This window comes from Tasmannia lanceolata, unplaced genomic scaffold (genome assembly GCF_043159265.1).
Source record: "Tasmannia lanceolata isolate RefF3 unplaced genomic scaffold, GAP_Taslan_0.1 ptg000079l, whole genome shotgun sequence".
NCBI lineage: Eukaryota > Viridiplantae > Streptophyta > Magnoliopsida > Canellales > Winteraceae > Tasmannia > Tasmannia lanceolata.
The window spans coordinates 1041453-1059442 of NW_027518756.1; the positions used below are offsets into that span (position 1 = coordinate 1041453).

At 40.6% G+C, this 17990-nt stretch overlaps 1 protein-coding gene across 1 annotated transcript; it reads left to right on the forward strand.

The window, feature by feature from the left end:
* The first annotated feature begins 8467 nt into the window (after positions 1 to 8467).
* On the forward strand, positions 8468 to 9103 carry LOC143865439 (uncharacterized). Its single transcript, XM_077375818.1, has one exon. The coding sequence runs from the start codon at positions 8468 to 8470 to the stop codon at positions 9101 to 9103; it is 636 nt and encodes a 211-aa protein (XP_077231933.1).
* The last annotated feature ends 8887 nt before the right edge of the window (positions 9104 to 17990 follow it).

Genomic DNA, 17990 nt, shown 5'->3' on the forward strand with positions numbered 1-17990 from the left:
AAACCTTTTGAAAGTGCATTTTATATAAAATCAAGAGGACTCCAAATACATTCTAAAAATAAGAACCTTTAGTCTTCTTGGAATGTCTTGGCTCCTTTGTACTTTCTTGGACTTATTCGGCTTAAGTGAACATTTTAACCTTGTCTTGGCTCTTGTGACATCCTCCAATCTTTACTGCATGTTGTGAGGTGCATGAGATGTCACCAATGACTTGTTCAACTCCAAGCTTCTTCTTGACACTTGCTTAGGAACTTGTGGGATCTTCATGATGAGTTTCTTTACTTAAGCATCTTCAAATGAGGATGACTCCAAAGTAGGTGCAAGCTCTTGGTTCCTTTGATCCTTGATCCACAAGTCATGTGTTGTGTTGAGTTGTGTATTGGTGATATAGCATATCAAATTCCTGTGTACAGCACAACATCTCAAAGCAACACATTAGTCTGACAATGCTAATCAATTTGTGTTTGCTAGTATCAAAACAAGAAGGTAAGGTGAATGATTGAACCCATGTGCACCCTTGGGCTTACATTCACCCCCTTTTTTATGATGACAAATAAATTGATTAAGGAGGTAGGAGATATCATGATAATGGATATTAAACATGAATATGATATACACAATGGAGCATAGCTCCCCCTCACTATGTGCACAAATATAATTAATAACTGTAAAACATATGGTGCATATACAATTGGACTAACTAATAAATTCCCAAAATTCTCCCCCTTTTGGCAACAGGAAAAAGGTAGGAATAAACAAGTGAAAGTACAAGTGGGGTGTCAAGAGAAATAATAGCTTTCTAAGTTATGTGCCTTGTATATGATATATCATTGAAGCATTAAGAATGGTTATCAAAGAGAAAATAAAAGTGAAATGCATGATAAGCCATTTTTTTATTTTTTGTTTGTTTTTGTGATCAAATGATTTGTAAGTTAAGCACAACAATAGGGGCAATAAACCATGTGAGCACATCACATTGGTCTATATAATCATGAATATATAACCATGGAGTTCTCCCCCTATGAATTTGTCATAGGCCCTAGGTGAAACCTGTGTTAGAGGGCATGACAAGGTACAATAATGCAAGGTGAATGATTTTAAACACTTGGACTTTATTTCCAACTTTTGAAGGCAGATAAGTATCTACCTGAGCAAAGATATGCTCAGATCTATGACTTAATCATTTAAGTTTACAAGTTGTATTTTAATGGGGATTTCTTGTCAAAGGGCAGAGAAGTCTCTTCCTGAGCATCAACATGCTCAGAACTATAACATAACTTTTGAGTTTAAGTTTGTTTGACCCTAAATGATTATACATTTGTAAGTGGAAAGCTCCTCCTGATTATGTGCGATTAATCTAAATGTAATTGTCTCTAGTACATAAGCCCATGATTTTTAATCGCCTTACACATTTCAATTTTTCCTCCATTTAAATGAGAAGTACACTTTGAATTAGAATGGGTGATTATTAGACATAGGATTATAAAGTTGAAATAACTACAGTCCAATAAAAACATGGATACCAAAAGAGTAAACAATAAAATGAGTACATATCAATGGCAACCAAAAGAACTCATGTATATATAAAGATGAGACAGGAATAGATCCCATATACATGAATGAATGATGGAAGAGACACACCCTCTTCACATCATGAACAAAAATAAAAACATAAAAAGCCCCTTACTGGGCAGATATCCTATACATCCATAACATGCCTCACAAGGCATACCCATCCACATATCATAAAGCCCATACTAGGCATGTGCAAACCAAAACAAAAGGCCACATCGGGCATAACCATCATCCATGAAGAAAATAAACATAATGTCTGAAAGCCCAAACTGAGCGAGAAGAAGAAATCAAAAAATATGATCAAGCAGCTAAAAGATGTGATCAACTGCAGCTACTGTCGAGAAGGTGCTGGTCATCTATCAATCCTGAGGAGGAGGAGGATGATGCTCATGGGGTGGAGACCGGGAGGTGTAGTATCTGGTGGACTGACTCCTCTGATACGCATGCATCATCTCCCTATGCTGCCTCGCCATAAGCTGCATAAGACTCTCATGATCAGAGGCTCTCTGGCTCTCTGCAGTCGTAAAAGCAGTGGAGAGTGTATCAAAACTAGTCGTGAGAGTGTCATTGCCGGTCCTCAAGGATGCAATGTCTCTGGCTAGAGCTTCATATGAGCTAGTGGTGGGAGCTTGGCGCTGCTGAGCCTGTGCTTGCGCATGTGTTCTACTCTGCCGCGGCGTCAAGGTCACTCGTTCAGCTTCATCCACGGCCTCATCAATATCATCCTGTCCAACCATACTAGGTCCACCTGCTCCAGGTATAGGAATTCTCATAAGGGTAAGTGAGAGAAACTCTGAGATTTCCAAGATAAAACAATCTATCCTAGTGAGGATCAACTTTTGAAGGATAAGTGAGAGAAACTCTGAGATTTCCTAGTGAGAGAATCTCTCCTCTTCGAGGAGATCATCTTCTTCCTCCAGCCTGCCGGCTGGAGGTCAAGGGCCCAAGCCCTTCTCGTTCCTTCCTCCCCCCCTGGGAAGCTACTTTTTCAGTTTTTTGGGTGGTTTAGTAGGAATTCCAGGCCATGGAGATTCCTCCTGACCCAGGCAAGTCCCCTGGTGCTGTATTGGAAGGCCGTTTCTGGGCATATCCAAATCCTGCTGGTCATGGCAAATCTCCCTCATCCCATGGAAAGGTGCCTCAAGCAGTTCGTGAGCTTGAGGATAACTACCAATTTGATCGGCTCTCTGGAGAACAAAAGCCATCACCTCTCTCTGAACCAGGTATGAACTCTGTCCAGCGTATTGCATACCTGAAGGAAATGTTCCCTCTAGATGATCCCCATGATCATGCTCCTGAACCCTCAACCCATTTCAGAAGAGGCACTCGAGTGCACAAAAGGTTTACCAAAACCCCAGCTCAGACTTCAATCTCTCTGAAAAAACCAAAACAGACTTTTAGAATTTCTTCAAAATCGCTTTCCCCTCGAAAAATCCAAAGTCCTGAACTTCTGTCCATCTAAGAAATTCGTGCTCCTCCTCCTCCAACTCTAAACTGCTTCTTACCACTGAATCTGCAAATCGGAGAAGAAGAGCTAGCTGGTGGAAATCCTTCCATTTTTGGAAGCTATTCCATTGCTCAAGAAAACCAGGAACAAAACCACCCTTTCCAGGAATAGGGGTATTGCCCAGCAGTTTTTGCTATGGCCTCTGCCAGTCCTCACCTACCCTCTGATGTCTCCTCATTCCCAAACTTATCTGTCCACTCCTCATTCCCAACCACTCCTGTACTCTCACCAGAACCCAGTCCTTTCCTAAATCAAAAGCTTATTGAAGCAGCAAAGGTAGAGAAAATTAGCATGGGCCCACCCTGTCCCAACTCATTCCTCTTTTCTACCCCTGGGAATTATTCCCGCCCACTTGAAATTTCAAACCACAAAAAACCCTCACCCAGCACAGAAACTTCCGCCCACCCTGTTGGGACAGACCCAACCCTGGAAACCGAAAGGTCTGATCTTGCAGCTCATGAGCAAGGAGTTGCTGCTAACCAGGATACCACCAGTCCTTGGAGATCCCTCTTTGGAAAAAAATCTGATAAGGGTCTTTCCAAACTTGTGTTTGTGAACCCTGTAATGGCTGAATCGGGGAAGAAGAGGATTGCTTTCGAAAATGAAGAGATTGAGGAGATTGGATGTAAATGGAGAACTTCCTTGGTGGGATATTTTATTGGTAGGAGGCCCTATTTCATGAATCTGAGAGAAAATCTCTCAAGAAAGTGGACACTTAAGGGGGAAATGCAGATTTTTACTCTCAATAATGGATTTTATTTATTTCAGTTCACCTGTCTTGATGATTGTGACTCAGTGCTGGAATCAGGGGAGCACTCCTATGCTGGGAGACCTATGATTCTACGGAAATGGAAACCAGGAACTCCCCTTGAGAAACTAAACCTTACCTCAATCCCTGTGTGGGTTCGTCTTCCAGGTTTACCTCTTGAGTTCTGGAGTGCTAAAGGATTAAGTAAAATCGCCAGTTTCATTGGGAACCCTTTGTATATGGATTCAAGGACTGCTGAAGAAACAAGATTAAGTTATGCTCGTATGTGTGTGGAAGTGGAAGCTGGAGCAGAATTTCCAGAAAACATTCCCATTCACACCCCCTATGGGATCCATAACCAAAGTGTGCAATATGACTGTAAACCATCAGCCTGTAAAACCTGTATTGACTTCAGTCATACCTCTGAAGCCTGTCCCAAAAATGCTCAAGTTGAGGAGCAGTAAAAACCCCTCTAAGCAACCCCAACAAACCGTCAATCAAGATAGAGAAAGTGTGGAAAGGCCAGCCAAATCCCCCTGTAAGCTCCCCCAAGTTGAGGAGCAGAGCAGAAAGCTTAGTAATGTCAGCACACAAGTGGAGGAGACAGCAACTCAGATTCATAACAGCTTTGATGCCCTGGCTGATGTTGAAGGAAATGAACATGAAAACCCAACCTTCTTAGCTTCAGCCAAAAATAAGTACCCATAATGATTTCAGCATTTTAGATTCCTTGGACCTGGAAACCCCGTTTGTGACCAGGACATCCTCATCCTTTCTATGCACGGATTCCTCGTCCATTTACCCATCTGATCCCAATCTCGATCCCAATCAGCCTATACCTCAAATCTGTACCCAGGAACAAATTGTCCATTCTCACACTAAAAAGTGCTTCCCTAAACCTCCTACTCTGCCCTCGCCTTTTACCCTTCCTACCGAACCCCTCAGTACTGCATCATTTGACTCTGGCAAAGTCTGTCCTCCTCTGAATTGTATCTCCCCCATCCTCTCCCATGGAGCCGACCCGCCATCTGCCCTGAACTCTCAATGAAGCTAATCTCTGTTTGGAATACTCGGGGTCTCTGCACCCGCATAAAACGCAGAGAAATCAAGATTTCTTAAGGAGCTCAAACACCTCAATTTGTTGTTTACTTGAAACTAAGGCTATGTGCAATAAGATGAAGGATTATGTCAATGACTGTTGTGAAGGTTGGGATGCTCATGGAAACTATTCTTGTGTTCTTAAAGGTAGGATTTGGATTCTCTGGGACAAAGCTAAGATTAATTTGAAGATTGTTGAGGAATCTAGTCAGCACATTCACTGTGAGGTAGAAGTCATCCAGTCTGGTATGGCCTTCACTATGACCTCCGTTTATGCCCATAACTACTATATTTCTAGAAGAGAGCTGTGGACCAATCTGGAAAAAATTGCCTCATCTAACTAGGCTCTATGGATAGTGCTTGGAGACTTCAATCCTGTGCGCAACCAGGAGGAAAGGTATGGGTACCCTCCTAATATAGCTCAAATGGAGGAGTTTAATTCTTGCATTACCACCTGTGCTCTTACTGACCTTCGTTCTGTGGGTCTAAATCTAACTTGGAATAACAAAGGAAAGCTAGGAAACCTGAAAATGGCTAAGCTTGACAGATCTCTAGTCAATGATGAATGGCTCCATTCCTATCCGAATTCCTATACTGAATTCATAGCTCCTGGAATCTCTGATCACAGCCCTTTCATTGTGTCTTGTTCAAATCACAATTCTCCTGGTCCTAGACCTTTCAAATTCATGGACATGCGGTTGGACGATCAATCTCTTTACCCTATTGTTGAACGTGCTTGGAACCTTAAGGTAAAAGGTAATCCCATGTACTCCTTTGTCCAAAATCTGAAAGTGGTCAAAAATAATATCAAAGTTTGGAACAGAGAGGTTTTTGGTAGAATTGATATAAAAGTGCCCATCATCAGAAAGTCGTTATTGAATGTTCAAGCTCAAATTGAGAAGGATCCAACTTGCATCCATCTCCTTGAAAAGGAAGCCATTCTTAGAGAGGACCTGATAAGACACTCCTCCCTTGAAGAATCTTATCTAAAACAGAAATCTAGAGCTCAATGGCTTCAATTGGGAGACTCAAACTCAAAATTCTTTTATTCCCATCTGAAGGTGAGGCAAAATCAAAATTCTATCCTCGCAATGAAGACTGAAGATGGCACCCAAGTCACTGATCCTTTTGAAATCTCCTCTATCCTGATCAGTCACTTCTCCAAGATTCTCAACAACGGAAAAATTCAGAGTACAGCTTCTCCTGACCCAATCAGAAAGCTAAATGTTGGGGATGTAGCCTCTTTATCCAAGCCAATATCTTCTGCTGAGATCAAAGACGTGGTTTGGAAAGCAAATGGAGACAAATCTCCAGGTCCGGATGGATTTAATGCCTCATTTTTCCGTGCTTTCTGGTACCTTCTTGGAGATGATTTCATTGCTGCTATTCAAAATTTCTTCAAATCAGGTAAGCTCCTCAAATTTGTCAACGCCACTTTTATTTCCCTCATCCCGAAAGGCCCTGAAACCTCCTCCCCTTCCCAGTACCGTCCAATCTCTCTTTGCAACTTCCTGTACAAAACTATAACCAAAATCCTGGCCAACCGTCTTCGGACTGTCATAACCAACCTTATTAGTCCTTCCCAATCTGCTTTCATTAGAGGGCGTCAAATCCAAGACAATATCCTTCTCACCCATGATCTGCTACATAACTTTCATCTCCCCTCCCCCACCCCTTCCATGTGCCTAAAAATTGATCTTGCGAAAGCCTTCGATAACATCAATCGCGACGCCCTGCTATCCTTCATGGGCAAAGAAGGTTTTAATTCCATCTGGCTAGACTGGATCGAAGAATGTATTTCGAACCCTTCTTTTTCTATCCTGTTGAATGGCTCCCCTCAAGGTTTCTTTACTTCTTCTAATGGCCTTCGACAAGGAGACCCCCTCTCCCCCCTCCTCTTCTCTATCTCCATGGAAATGCTTTCTGTCCTTCTTGAAAATGCCACTTTATCCAATGCTCTTTCCACCCCGTTTGTCCAAGGCCCTTTATCTATTTCTCATCTGTTATTCGCAGATGATCTAATGATCTTTGCCAAAGGAACTTCAGAAAATGCTAATGTCCTCTCTTCCTGTCTTAACCAATTCAATAGCATCACTGGGCTGGAGGCTAACCCTTCAAAATCTGAAGTCAGAAAATGCTAATGTCCTCTCTTCCTGTCTTAACCAATTCAATAGCATCACTGGGCTGGAGGCTAACCCTTCAAAATCTGAAGTCTTTTTTCGTGGTACTATTCCTAGAGATAAGCAGGAGATCCTCGAAATCCTGGGGTTTATCGAAGGAGCCCTCCCCATTAGATATCTTGGTCTCCCATTGTTTACTTCGAGACTCACTATTTCTGACTGTGCTCCATTGATTACTAAAGTTCGCAAGCGCATTGCCAGCTGGACTAGCAAATGCCTAAGCCAAGCTGGAAGAATTGAACTTGTGAAAACTGTGTTAAACAGTTTCATGATCTATTGGTCTTCTGCTTTCGATATTCCAAAGGGTGTCATGGACACGATTGAGATAATTTTCAGATCATTCATATGGGGCAGCGCTGACGGAAAAAAAACTCACCATTCAGTTTCGTGGGCAGAAATGTGCAAACCCAAAAGCGAAGGGGGTAACGGGCTTAGGCTTAACAGGGACATTAATGTTTCTCTCAGAATCAAGCAGGTACGGTCCATCATTTCAGGCAAGATTAACCTCTGGAACAGCTGGTTTTCTCTGAAATACATCAAAAGAAAAAATTTCTGGACCATAAACCAACCTTCCAAACCTTCCTGGGGGATTAGAAGTATCCTGAGGAGTAGGGATTTGGCTAAACCTCATATCTGCTACTTTGTGGGCAATGAAGCCGAAATTGATCTTTTGAACCAACCTTGGCATCCGCGGGGTGTCATTTCATCCCTCATATCCAGGCACAGAACTGATTCCTCCTTCTCATCCATGAACTCCTTAGACCAATTGCACTTCGAGGGATCCTGGAACCTTATTCTGAACATCGGATCTCTCACCCGTGAAAAAGCCCTTTTATCCGAAGCCATCTTCAACGATTCAGCAATCAATCTCCCTATTTGGAAGCCAAACAGTAATGGTCTTTTCTCCGCGAAAAGTGGGTGGGAAGTCACCAGACAGAAATTCGAAAAACTTGATTGGGCCTCGAGAATTTGGTTCAGAGGCTTTATCCCTCGTCATGCTCTTGTCTCTTGGAAAGCTCTCATCAACGGCCTAAGTACCACTGATAATCTTCCTTTCCTGGACTCATCAGTTAACAGGAGTTGCATCTTATGCAATTCAAGTCTTGAAACTGTTAACCACCTCTTCTTCCAATGTAGCTACTCGAAATGGATCTGGAAATCTCTTCTTGTGAAGCTCGGGCACAGACGTAATCCTAAACCTGATCTTGTTCAGGAAGAGCAATGGCTTGCTACCAACTTTAAAGGTGCTGGCCAGTCAGCTAAATTGGCCTACTTAGTTTTGAAGCATCAATTTACAAAATCTGGATTGAGAGGAATCAGCGAGTTTTTCACAATATTTCTCGTCCAAACACAGTGCTGATGTCTGATCTTCTTTCCCTGGTAAGATCAAAGATTCAGGGCATGAAGATTGAGGATGTTGATAACCAAAGCAATCTCTCTATAGCTTCCAATTTTGGCTGTACCTTATGCCCTAGGATCTGTCCTCCTCAAGCCTTCTCCTGGATTAAACCGCTTCAAGGGTGTTTTAAAACTAACTCCAACGCTTCTTTGGATAAGGAAGGAGGTGGTATTGGCGGTGTAATTCGGGACAACAATGGATTCCTTGTTTCCATGTTCTCTGCTAACGTGGAGGTGGAGGATATTCTTGCTCTTGAAATTCATGCTGTCCTTGAAGGACTGCAGCTGGCCGCATTCTTAGGTATTGACAAAATCTGGATGGAAGTTGACTCTAAATCTGCAGCTGATGTGATCAATGGAATCTCTAAAATTCCTTGGAGATGCTTCCACCGTATTCAGGAAATCCACCAGCTCTTATCTCTATTCCTCCAATGGAGAATCTCTCACATTTGGCGAGAAGGGAATAGTGTTGCAGACTTCCTATCCAAACGGAAATGCCCTTGCAAAGGGACAGATATCCCTCCTTTCCTGTCTCCACCGGCTCTCCTTCAGCTCCTGGATACTGATAGGAGTGGCATTGAGTTCTGTAGAATGTAAATCCTCCATGTCTTGTATCTCTGTCTTTTGGATTCTCTGTTGTTGGGAGCTTGTTCCCTTCTTGTTGGCTTATCAGCCCCCTTAGTTGTAACTCTTTTTATTTCCTAATGCCTGGTTGGGGTCCTGCCTAACCCCTGCTTACTCATCAAAAAAAATTCTCATAAGGGTAATGGTGGAGTGGTTGAGCGGAGGATCAGGGTTTGTTGAGAAGACTTTTTCTAGATTCATCTTATGAAGCCTTAGGAGTTTAGTAATTTGCATCCCATACGGTAGGCTACCCTGTCCTCTTTTGACTGTCTCATCCATATACCCCAACATGATGAAGCCTAAATGTAATTGGATCTTTTTCATAATGCAATGGATTATGAGGGCTTCAAAGGGCTTCACTGCATCAAAATTTCATGCTCTAGGGGTGATATTGTATGCTACAACTTTATGAACTACTCTAGCTCCATCATTCATTGTGATAGCCTTGATGTTTAACTTATCCTTTGGATGAGCAACACCTAATGTCTCATATACTTCTTCTCTTGAAAAATGATTTTCTATCTTCTTTCCTGCATTAGGTATGTCAAGCCAAGTACATAAGTTTTTCAAATTTAACCCAAATTTGTCTTCTTGAAGATGGGTATTCATCACTACTCCTTTATAGGAAATTTTCAAATTGGGATAAAAATACCTATCTCAAGATAGACTGCAGCGCTATAGACTAGAAAGAAGAAGGACCAACCTTGGAATTCAAAAAGTGATAGAAGATCAAATTTGTTAAAATCTTGAAAAATAACCTTTCGTCCTGAGATGACAACTCGATCTATTAAGGCTTCATAACGTTCCTTGGCTTGTTTGATGAAGAAATGTTTGTTGGGGAACACCTCTTCTTCCAGTTCGGTTTGCGCTTTTTAGCAAAGTTTTGAATCTTTTAGCAAAGTTTTAGGTTAAGAATGAGATGGTATTGAATCTTAGATTTATTTGTTGAATGATGGATATTGAAAAAATTGAAAGTTTCTTATATTAAAAACTTTGAAAAACATCAATCTTTTACACTTAGTAAACCCTAGAAATGGTGTCAAGGACCGCTGAGCCAAGTTTTGGGATGAGTTAGCGATGGTATTGAGTCTTAGATTTAGTTGATGAATGATGGAGAAAAAATAAAAAGTTTCTTATTTTTGAAACTTTATAAAACATCAATCTTTTAGACATAGGAAACCTTATAGATGGTGTCAAGGAGCCTTTAGCCAAGTTTTAGGATGAAGATAAGAATTGAAAAAATATAAAGTTTCTAATTTTAGAAACATTATAAAACATACATCTTTTAGAAGTAGAAAACCCTAGAGATATTGTCAAGGAGCTTTTAGCCAAGTTTTGGGATGAATGTTTTATTAAAGATGGATGTTTTATAAAGTTACTAAAATAAGAAACTTTCTCTTTTTTAATCTCCATCCTTAATCAACTAAATCTAAGATTCAATACCATCTCATCATCATCTCAAAACTTGGCTAAAAGCTCCTTGACACAATCTCTAGGGTTTCCTATGTCTAAAAGATTGATGTCTTATAAAGTTTAAGAAATAGTAAACTTTCTATTTTTTCAATCTCCATCCTTCATTAACTAAATCTAAGATTCAATTCCCTCTCATCATCATCCCAAAACATGGCTAAAAGCCCTTTGACACCGTCTCTAAGGTCCCCTATGTCTAAAAGATGGATGTTTTATAAAGTTTCTAAAATTTCAATCTCCATCATTCATCAACTAAATTTAAGATTTAATACATTCTCATCCTCATCTTAAAACTAGGCTAAAAGCTCTTTCACACCATCTCTAGGGTTTCCTATGCCTAAAAGATGGATGTCTTATAAAGTTTCAAAAATAAGAAACTTTCTATTTTTTCATTCTCCATCCTTCATCAAGTAAATCTAAGATTCAATATCCTCTCATTCTCATCCCAAAACTTGGCTAAAAGCTCGTTGACATCATCTCTTGGGTTTACTATGTCTAAAAGATTGAAGTTTTATAAAGTTATTAAAATTAGTAACTTTCTATTTTTTCAATCTCCATCCTTCATCAACTAAATCTATGATTCTATACCATCTCATCCTCATCTCAAAACTTGGCTAAAAGCTCCTTCACACCATCTCTAGGGTTTCCTATGTCTAAAAGATGTATGTCTTACAAAGTTTCTAAAATAAGAAACTTTCAATTTTTTCAATCTCTATCCTTCATCAACTAAATCTAAGAATCAATATCATCTCATCGTCAATCCAAAACAAGGCTAAAAGCTCCTTGACACTATGTCTAGGGTTTACTAAGTCTAAAAGATGGATGTTTTATAAATTTTCTAAAATAAGAAACTTTCTATTTTTTTAATCTCTATCCATAATCAACTAAATCTAAGATTCAATACCCTCTCATTCTCATCCTAAAACTTGGCTAAAAGGTCCTTGCCATCATCTTTAGGGTTTCAATACCATAAAAGATGGTCCTTCATCAACTAAAACTAAGATTCAATACCATATCATGCTCATATCAAAACATGGCAAAAAGCTCGTTGACACTGATATAAGATCTCCTATGTCTAAAAGATGGATGTTTTTTAAAGTTTCTAAAATAACAAACTTACTATTTTTTTCAATCTCCATCCTGTATCAACTAAATGTAAGATTCAATACCATCTCATCCTCATCTCAAAACATCGCTAAAAGCTACTTAAGACCATCTCGAGGGTTTCCTTTGTCTAAAAGATGGATGGTTTACAAAGTTTCTACAATAAGAAACTTTCTAATTTCTCAATCTCCATCCTTAATCATATAAATCTAAGATTGAATACCATCAAATCCTCATCTCAAAACTTGGCTAAAAGCTCTTTGACAACATCTATAGGGTTTACAAAGTGTAAAAGATTAATGTTTTCTAAAGTTTCTAAAATAAGATACTTTTATTTGTTCAATCTCCATCTTTCAAAAACTAAATCTAAGATTTAATACCCTCTCATTCTCAACTCAAAACTTGGCTAAAAGCTCCTTGACACCATATCTAGGGTTTCCTATATCTAAAATATGGATGTTTTATAAATTTTCTAAAATAAGAAACTTTTTATTTTTTCAATCTCCATCCTTTATCAACTAAATCTATTTTTTATTTTTTTATTTATTTTTTGTTGGTAAGCTGGGGTTAGGCAGACCCCGACCAGATATATTAATAACAAAGGAAAGGATTACAAAGGAGGGCCACAAGGGCGACAAAGGCAAATAGCCAAAAAGAAAATAAAAGTGGAGTGCTGAAAAATGCCACAAGGTGGGCTACAGATAGCACCACAACACCAACAACTAAACACAACACTTGTCTTCAACACGTAGCTTAGGGACATTAAGCTAATCTGATGAGGGGTGTGGAGGAATAACCACTCCCTCCCAACAGTGCTCTGCAAGCGGCTTAAAGCAAGGCACATCTTTCTCTTCGTCACAAGATTGGGACAACTACACTCTAGAATAAACCATCCCATCATAATCAAGGGACACGATGTTGTGAAGATCTGAAGGAATAGAAACTGACTGAATATCTTCACCTTTGAGAGAGCAATTTGGTTTTGAGAGGTAATCAGCTGCTTGGTTAGCCTCTCTCCAAATATGTGAGATTTTCCAGCTTTTGAACTTATTAAGCAGGTTCATAATCTTCTCAAAAGTAGGGATCTTCTTCCAAGAACAAGTCCACATCTTCTCTATAATTTTCACAGTCATCATCGAATCTGATTCAACCCAGATGTGCTGAATATTCTTTCTGTGAGCAAGCTCTAAGCCATGGAGGACTGCTTCCATTTCTAAACCATGAATCTCTTCCACAGTTTTATCAACAGAGAACATGGCTATGATATTCCTCTTTCCATCTCTTAGAATCCCCCCAATCCCCGCACCTTCGGAGTTGAGGGCTCCATCAGTATTTAATTTGACCATTTCCCCCACCGGCATAACCCAAGAGCAGAACTTACTATCAGTTTTCCTATAGAAGTAGGGAAAGTTCCAATTTTTTGACACTTCCTCAATTTTGCTGGACCGAATATCCTCAAGGTTAAGGAATAGGACTCGATCTCTAATGGCATTTAGAGCAGCAGCAAGGATTCTTTGTTTATGAACCTCTTTGTTTTCAAAAATGCGAGTATTCCTCTCTAGCCAAATCATATAAACAGCAGTGTTAAAGGCTATTCTCATTGCTATAGCTGTCTGCCCTCTTCCTTTGAAATTCCTCCTAATCCACTCTTCCTCTTTCGCTAAAGTTCGGAACAGGTTCCTCCTATGAGTAAATCTCCATAAAATCGATTTCCAAATCCAAGATGAGAAGGAGCATTTGAAGAATAAATGGTCAATAGTTTCAGGGTTCACCTTACAAAGAGGGCATCTTGTTTCTCTGGAAGGGTTCAAAAACAGAATTCTATCCCTTGTGCTCAGTTTATAGGTAAGAGCTTGCCAGGTAACCAAGCTCTGTCTAGGAACACTACCCTTAAACCAAACCGAAGATGTCCATTCCAAAACAGGATGCTTCTTTCTCACTTGATTCCAAGCGCTCTTTATGCTAAAAGCACCATCAGGAGCAGGTTTCCAAACGGCATAGTCGTAGGGATTCTGGGAAAACAGGCCAGAGTTTATTACAGTCTTAAGCTCTTGGAATTGAGGTTGGGTCAGAATTTTATCCCAAGTCCCATTCATTCGGAATTCTTTAACAGATCCTTCCTTTGGGAGGTTAAAAATCCTACCTTCTGATGAATTGAGAATCCCATCTGGGTGCCACGGATGCTTCCAAAAATCAATAGAAGACCCCTCCCCCACCACGTAACAAATGAAATTTTTAGCACTTTGCCTCTGCTGAAGGATGCTCCTAGCTCCCCAGGAAGGAGATGAAGGCATGGGGATGGACCAGAAACATCTCCCTCTTATATATTTTTCTTTGAACCAACGGACCCAAGGGGTGTTACAATCTTGCACTATTCTCCAAAGGAGTTTTAACTGGCAGGATTCGTTCACATCTTTCAGCCTTCTTAACCCGACCCCTCCTACTTCCACTGGCCTGCACAGAGTTGCCCAAGCTACCGGAATAAACTTTTTTTGCAGAGAACACCCAGCCCAGAAGAAATTCTGAAAAATTGTTTCAATGTTATTCAGAACTTCCTTCGGGAGATTATAAGTTGCAGACCAATAAATCTGGAAGGAGCTCAGGACAATTTTTATCAGTTCCAAACGCCCCGCCCTTGAAAGATTTTTGTTACTCCATAATGCAATCTTGTTCCTAATTCTGCTAATGAGAGGCTGGCAGTCACCCTTAGTCAACCGAGTAGTAACCAAAGGCAACCCCAAATATCTAACAGGCAGCACCCCTTCACAAAAGCCCATGACACAGCTGATCTGAACTCTCTGCTGAGGAGGGATTCCAGAGAAGAAAATTTCACTCTTGTTTAGGCTGGCCTCAAGACCCGAACAATTCTTGAAATCTAGAAGGCATTGGGTCAACCCAGCTGCATTAGAGAGATTAGCATCTGCAAAAAGCATTACATCATCAGCGAAGAATAAATGGTTGATACAATAGTTTCCTCAAGCAAAGGGAGAAGAAATTCTTCCTTCTAGCTGGGCTTTGTAGAGAATACAGCTAAGCATCTCCATCACAACACAGAACAGAAGAGGAGATATTGGATCACCTTGGCGCAGCCCATTGGAAGATCTGAAGAACCCCCGAGGGGATCCATTAATCAAAATCGAGAAAGAAGGAGTAGAAATACATTGGAGGATCCACTTGCACCAGATATCAGGGAATCTAAGCTTTCTCAAGAATTGAACAAGGGATCCATGACAAACATTGTCATAAGCCTTCTTCAAATCAATTTTGACACACATGGCTTTGACATTAGATTTCCGGTGAAAATTATGACAAATATCATGGGTCAAAAGGACATTTTCTTGGATCAGTCTACCTTTGATAAAGGCAGATTGGGAGGGATTGATAATCCTATGCATGACTTTTCTCATCCTATTAGCCATCAATTTGGTAATGACCTTATAGACATGATTACAGAGGGATATAGGCCTATACTGATCAGGGGTTGAGGCGTTATTACATTTAGGAATCAAGGCTATAAAGGAAGTGTTAAGAGCAGGGAGGAGATTGCCAGTTTTGAAGAAATACTGGATGGCCACCACCGTCTCTTTGCCAATAAGATACCAAAAGCTCTTGAAGAAAGCTCCATTAAACCCATCAGGACCAGGAGCTTTATTATCATCCATGGCATGGATGGTAATACATATCTCCTCTTCAGTGAACGCAAGAAGAAGGTCGCATATCTCCTCATTATTCAAGGTAGTGACAGGATCAGGCACAATATAAGTAGTCTCTTCTGTCCTCCCCGATTGAGTAGTGAGAATGTCTTTGAAGTAAGAGATAAGAGTCTCCTCAATCTCCTTGCTATCAGTGGTTATTTGCCCATCAGATCTAGTGATTAGTGATACCTTGAATAGAGTTTTGATTTCTCCTCATATTCATGGCAGAATGGAAGAAACTATTGTTGGAGTCCCCCAAATTTAGCCAATTGACTCTGGATTTCTGGTGCAGCATAGATTCTTCCAATTTGGCAGTAGCAGTAAACTCAATCTTAGTAGAAATTTCTTCTTGTTTCAGGGACACATTGGCCGGATTGGCAGCCACCTGCGTTTGGATGTCTCCTAATTTTTGTCTGATATCAGCCATCTTAGTATCAATACGACCAAATTTTTTTGAATTCCAATCTTTTATAACCCTTTTAACCTCTTGCAGCTTCTTGCACAGTTTAAACATAGGGTTCCCTCTAATTTCTTTTGCCCAAGCCCTTTCTACTAATTCAAAAATGGAAGTATCCCTCAACCACATATTGAAGAACCTGAAAGGTTTCCCTCCTCTGGAGGCTGATGTCTGAAGCCTGATAACAATTGGAGAATGATCCGAGAGACCCGGATTTTTATACTCAGCAGAAGAATTAGGGAAGGAAGCAAACCATTCATCATTGCCGAGAGCCCGATCTAGCATCCGAAACTTCAAGTTGCCAATGCCGGAGTTGTTGTTCCAAGACAAGGTATGCCCAAAGGCCCGAAGATCCGCCAAGTAACACTGATCAATACAGTCATTGAATTCCTCAACATGATTCAGATTGGGGCCAGCCCCACCCCACCGTTCCTCTTGATATCTAGTTACATTAAAGTCCCCAGCAACAATCCAAGGCATTGATATAGCAGAAGCTATTCGAATTAACTGAGTCCATAGATTTCTCCTCTCATCTCCCGCATTTGCCGCATAAACAGCGGTTAATAAGAACTTTATATTTGTCTGCAGGAACTGAACTTCACCATGGATATATTGGTACGCATCTTCTAATATGTTAACCTGAACATACCGCGGATCCCATATAATCCAGATTCTACCTTTAATAGTGTGATTATAATTCGCGTAACATCGCCATCCTTCCCCAATTTCATTAACAAAAGAGAGCATATCTTCTTTCTGAGCTTTAGTTTCAGTAAGACAGAGAAGGGAGATTTTTGTGGTCTCCAATAGATACCGAATTTCCCCCCTCTTGGTAAGGGAGCAGAGCCCTCTAACATTCCACGCTCCAAGATTCATCATCGACCCTTAGAGTTAAGGATTGGGCTGTATCTTCAGCAGTGACATTAATTTTAGTGGGATCACAAAAACTTTGAAGTCCCTCTATCTGGACAGTACTACCTCCCTTTTCTCTCTGAATGATACAGCCCTCTAGCACATCATCACTTCCATCTTCATGCATGACTCCTTCTTCCTGCTCTTCCTCCAGGATCGCAAAGCTATTTTGGAGTTTAAACTCCTGGGTAGGGTCATTCATTTGGGGAAGGATTACAAAATCACCATCCTTCTCATTATGAGTCTCACTTTCAGTAACCATTTCAGCAATAATTCCACTGATTTTTTCGGATCCACTTTCTGTTGAGGCTACCTGAGGGCATTGAATTTCAGGGGCGGACTTTACTGGCCGCCATTCTTGTTTAGTTTTAAGAGCCGACTGCTGGATATTTTTGGGGCATGCCTCTGATGTGTGGCTGAAATTGTGACAATTTTTACAGGCAGTAGGCTTCCAATCATATTCAACACTTTGGACATGGACTCCAAATGGAGTGTGAATGGGAATGGTCTCAGGATATTCTGCACCCGCCTCCACCTCAACACAAAGCCGAGCGAAATACAATCTAGATGCCTCAGTTGTTGTAGAATCCATGTACAAAGGATTCCCAATGAAGCTGGCTATCTTGCTTATCCCTTTCGCACTCCAGAACTCTAGAGGGAGGCCTGGGAAACGGATCCAAATAGGCACAGAAGTAAGATTTAGTTTTTCCAGGGGTATTCCAGGTCTCCATTTTCTGAGAATAAGAGGCCTCCCAGCATAGGAATGATCTCCTGATTCAAGAACTGCCTCACAATCATCATAACAAGTGAACTGAAATAAATAGAACCCCTTGCTGAGAGTAAACAACATTAGATCTCCTTTAAGTTTCCACTTCCTCTTCAAGTTCTCCCTGAGATTTAAGAAGTATGGTCTTCTCCCTATGAAGTATCCCACTAAGGAGTGGTTCCACTTGCTCCCTATCTCCTCGATTTCATCAAGCTGAAAGGAGATTTTCTTATTACCTCCTTCCTCCATCACAGAATTATCAAAGTGCAGCTTAGATGGTTCTTTCTCCTTTTTCTGCTCAAAGAGAGACCTCCATGGACCATTAACATTAGGCTTTACAATATTCAGGTCTCCAAGAGGCCAAATGGAAGGCAAGGGTTCTAGAGACAGGTCTTTACCCAGTGGTAATTTCGAATTTTCCCTCCCACTTACAGGTTTGACAGTATCACATGGCTC

Bases quoted from the DNA above. Each gene is read 5' to 3' on its own strand.
- LOC143865439 (XM_077375818.1), top strand. From the start codon at position 8,468: ATGTCTGATCTTCTTTCCCTGGTAAGATCAAAGATTCAGGGCATGAAG.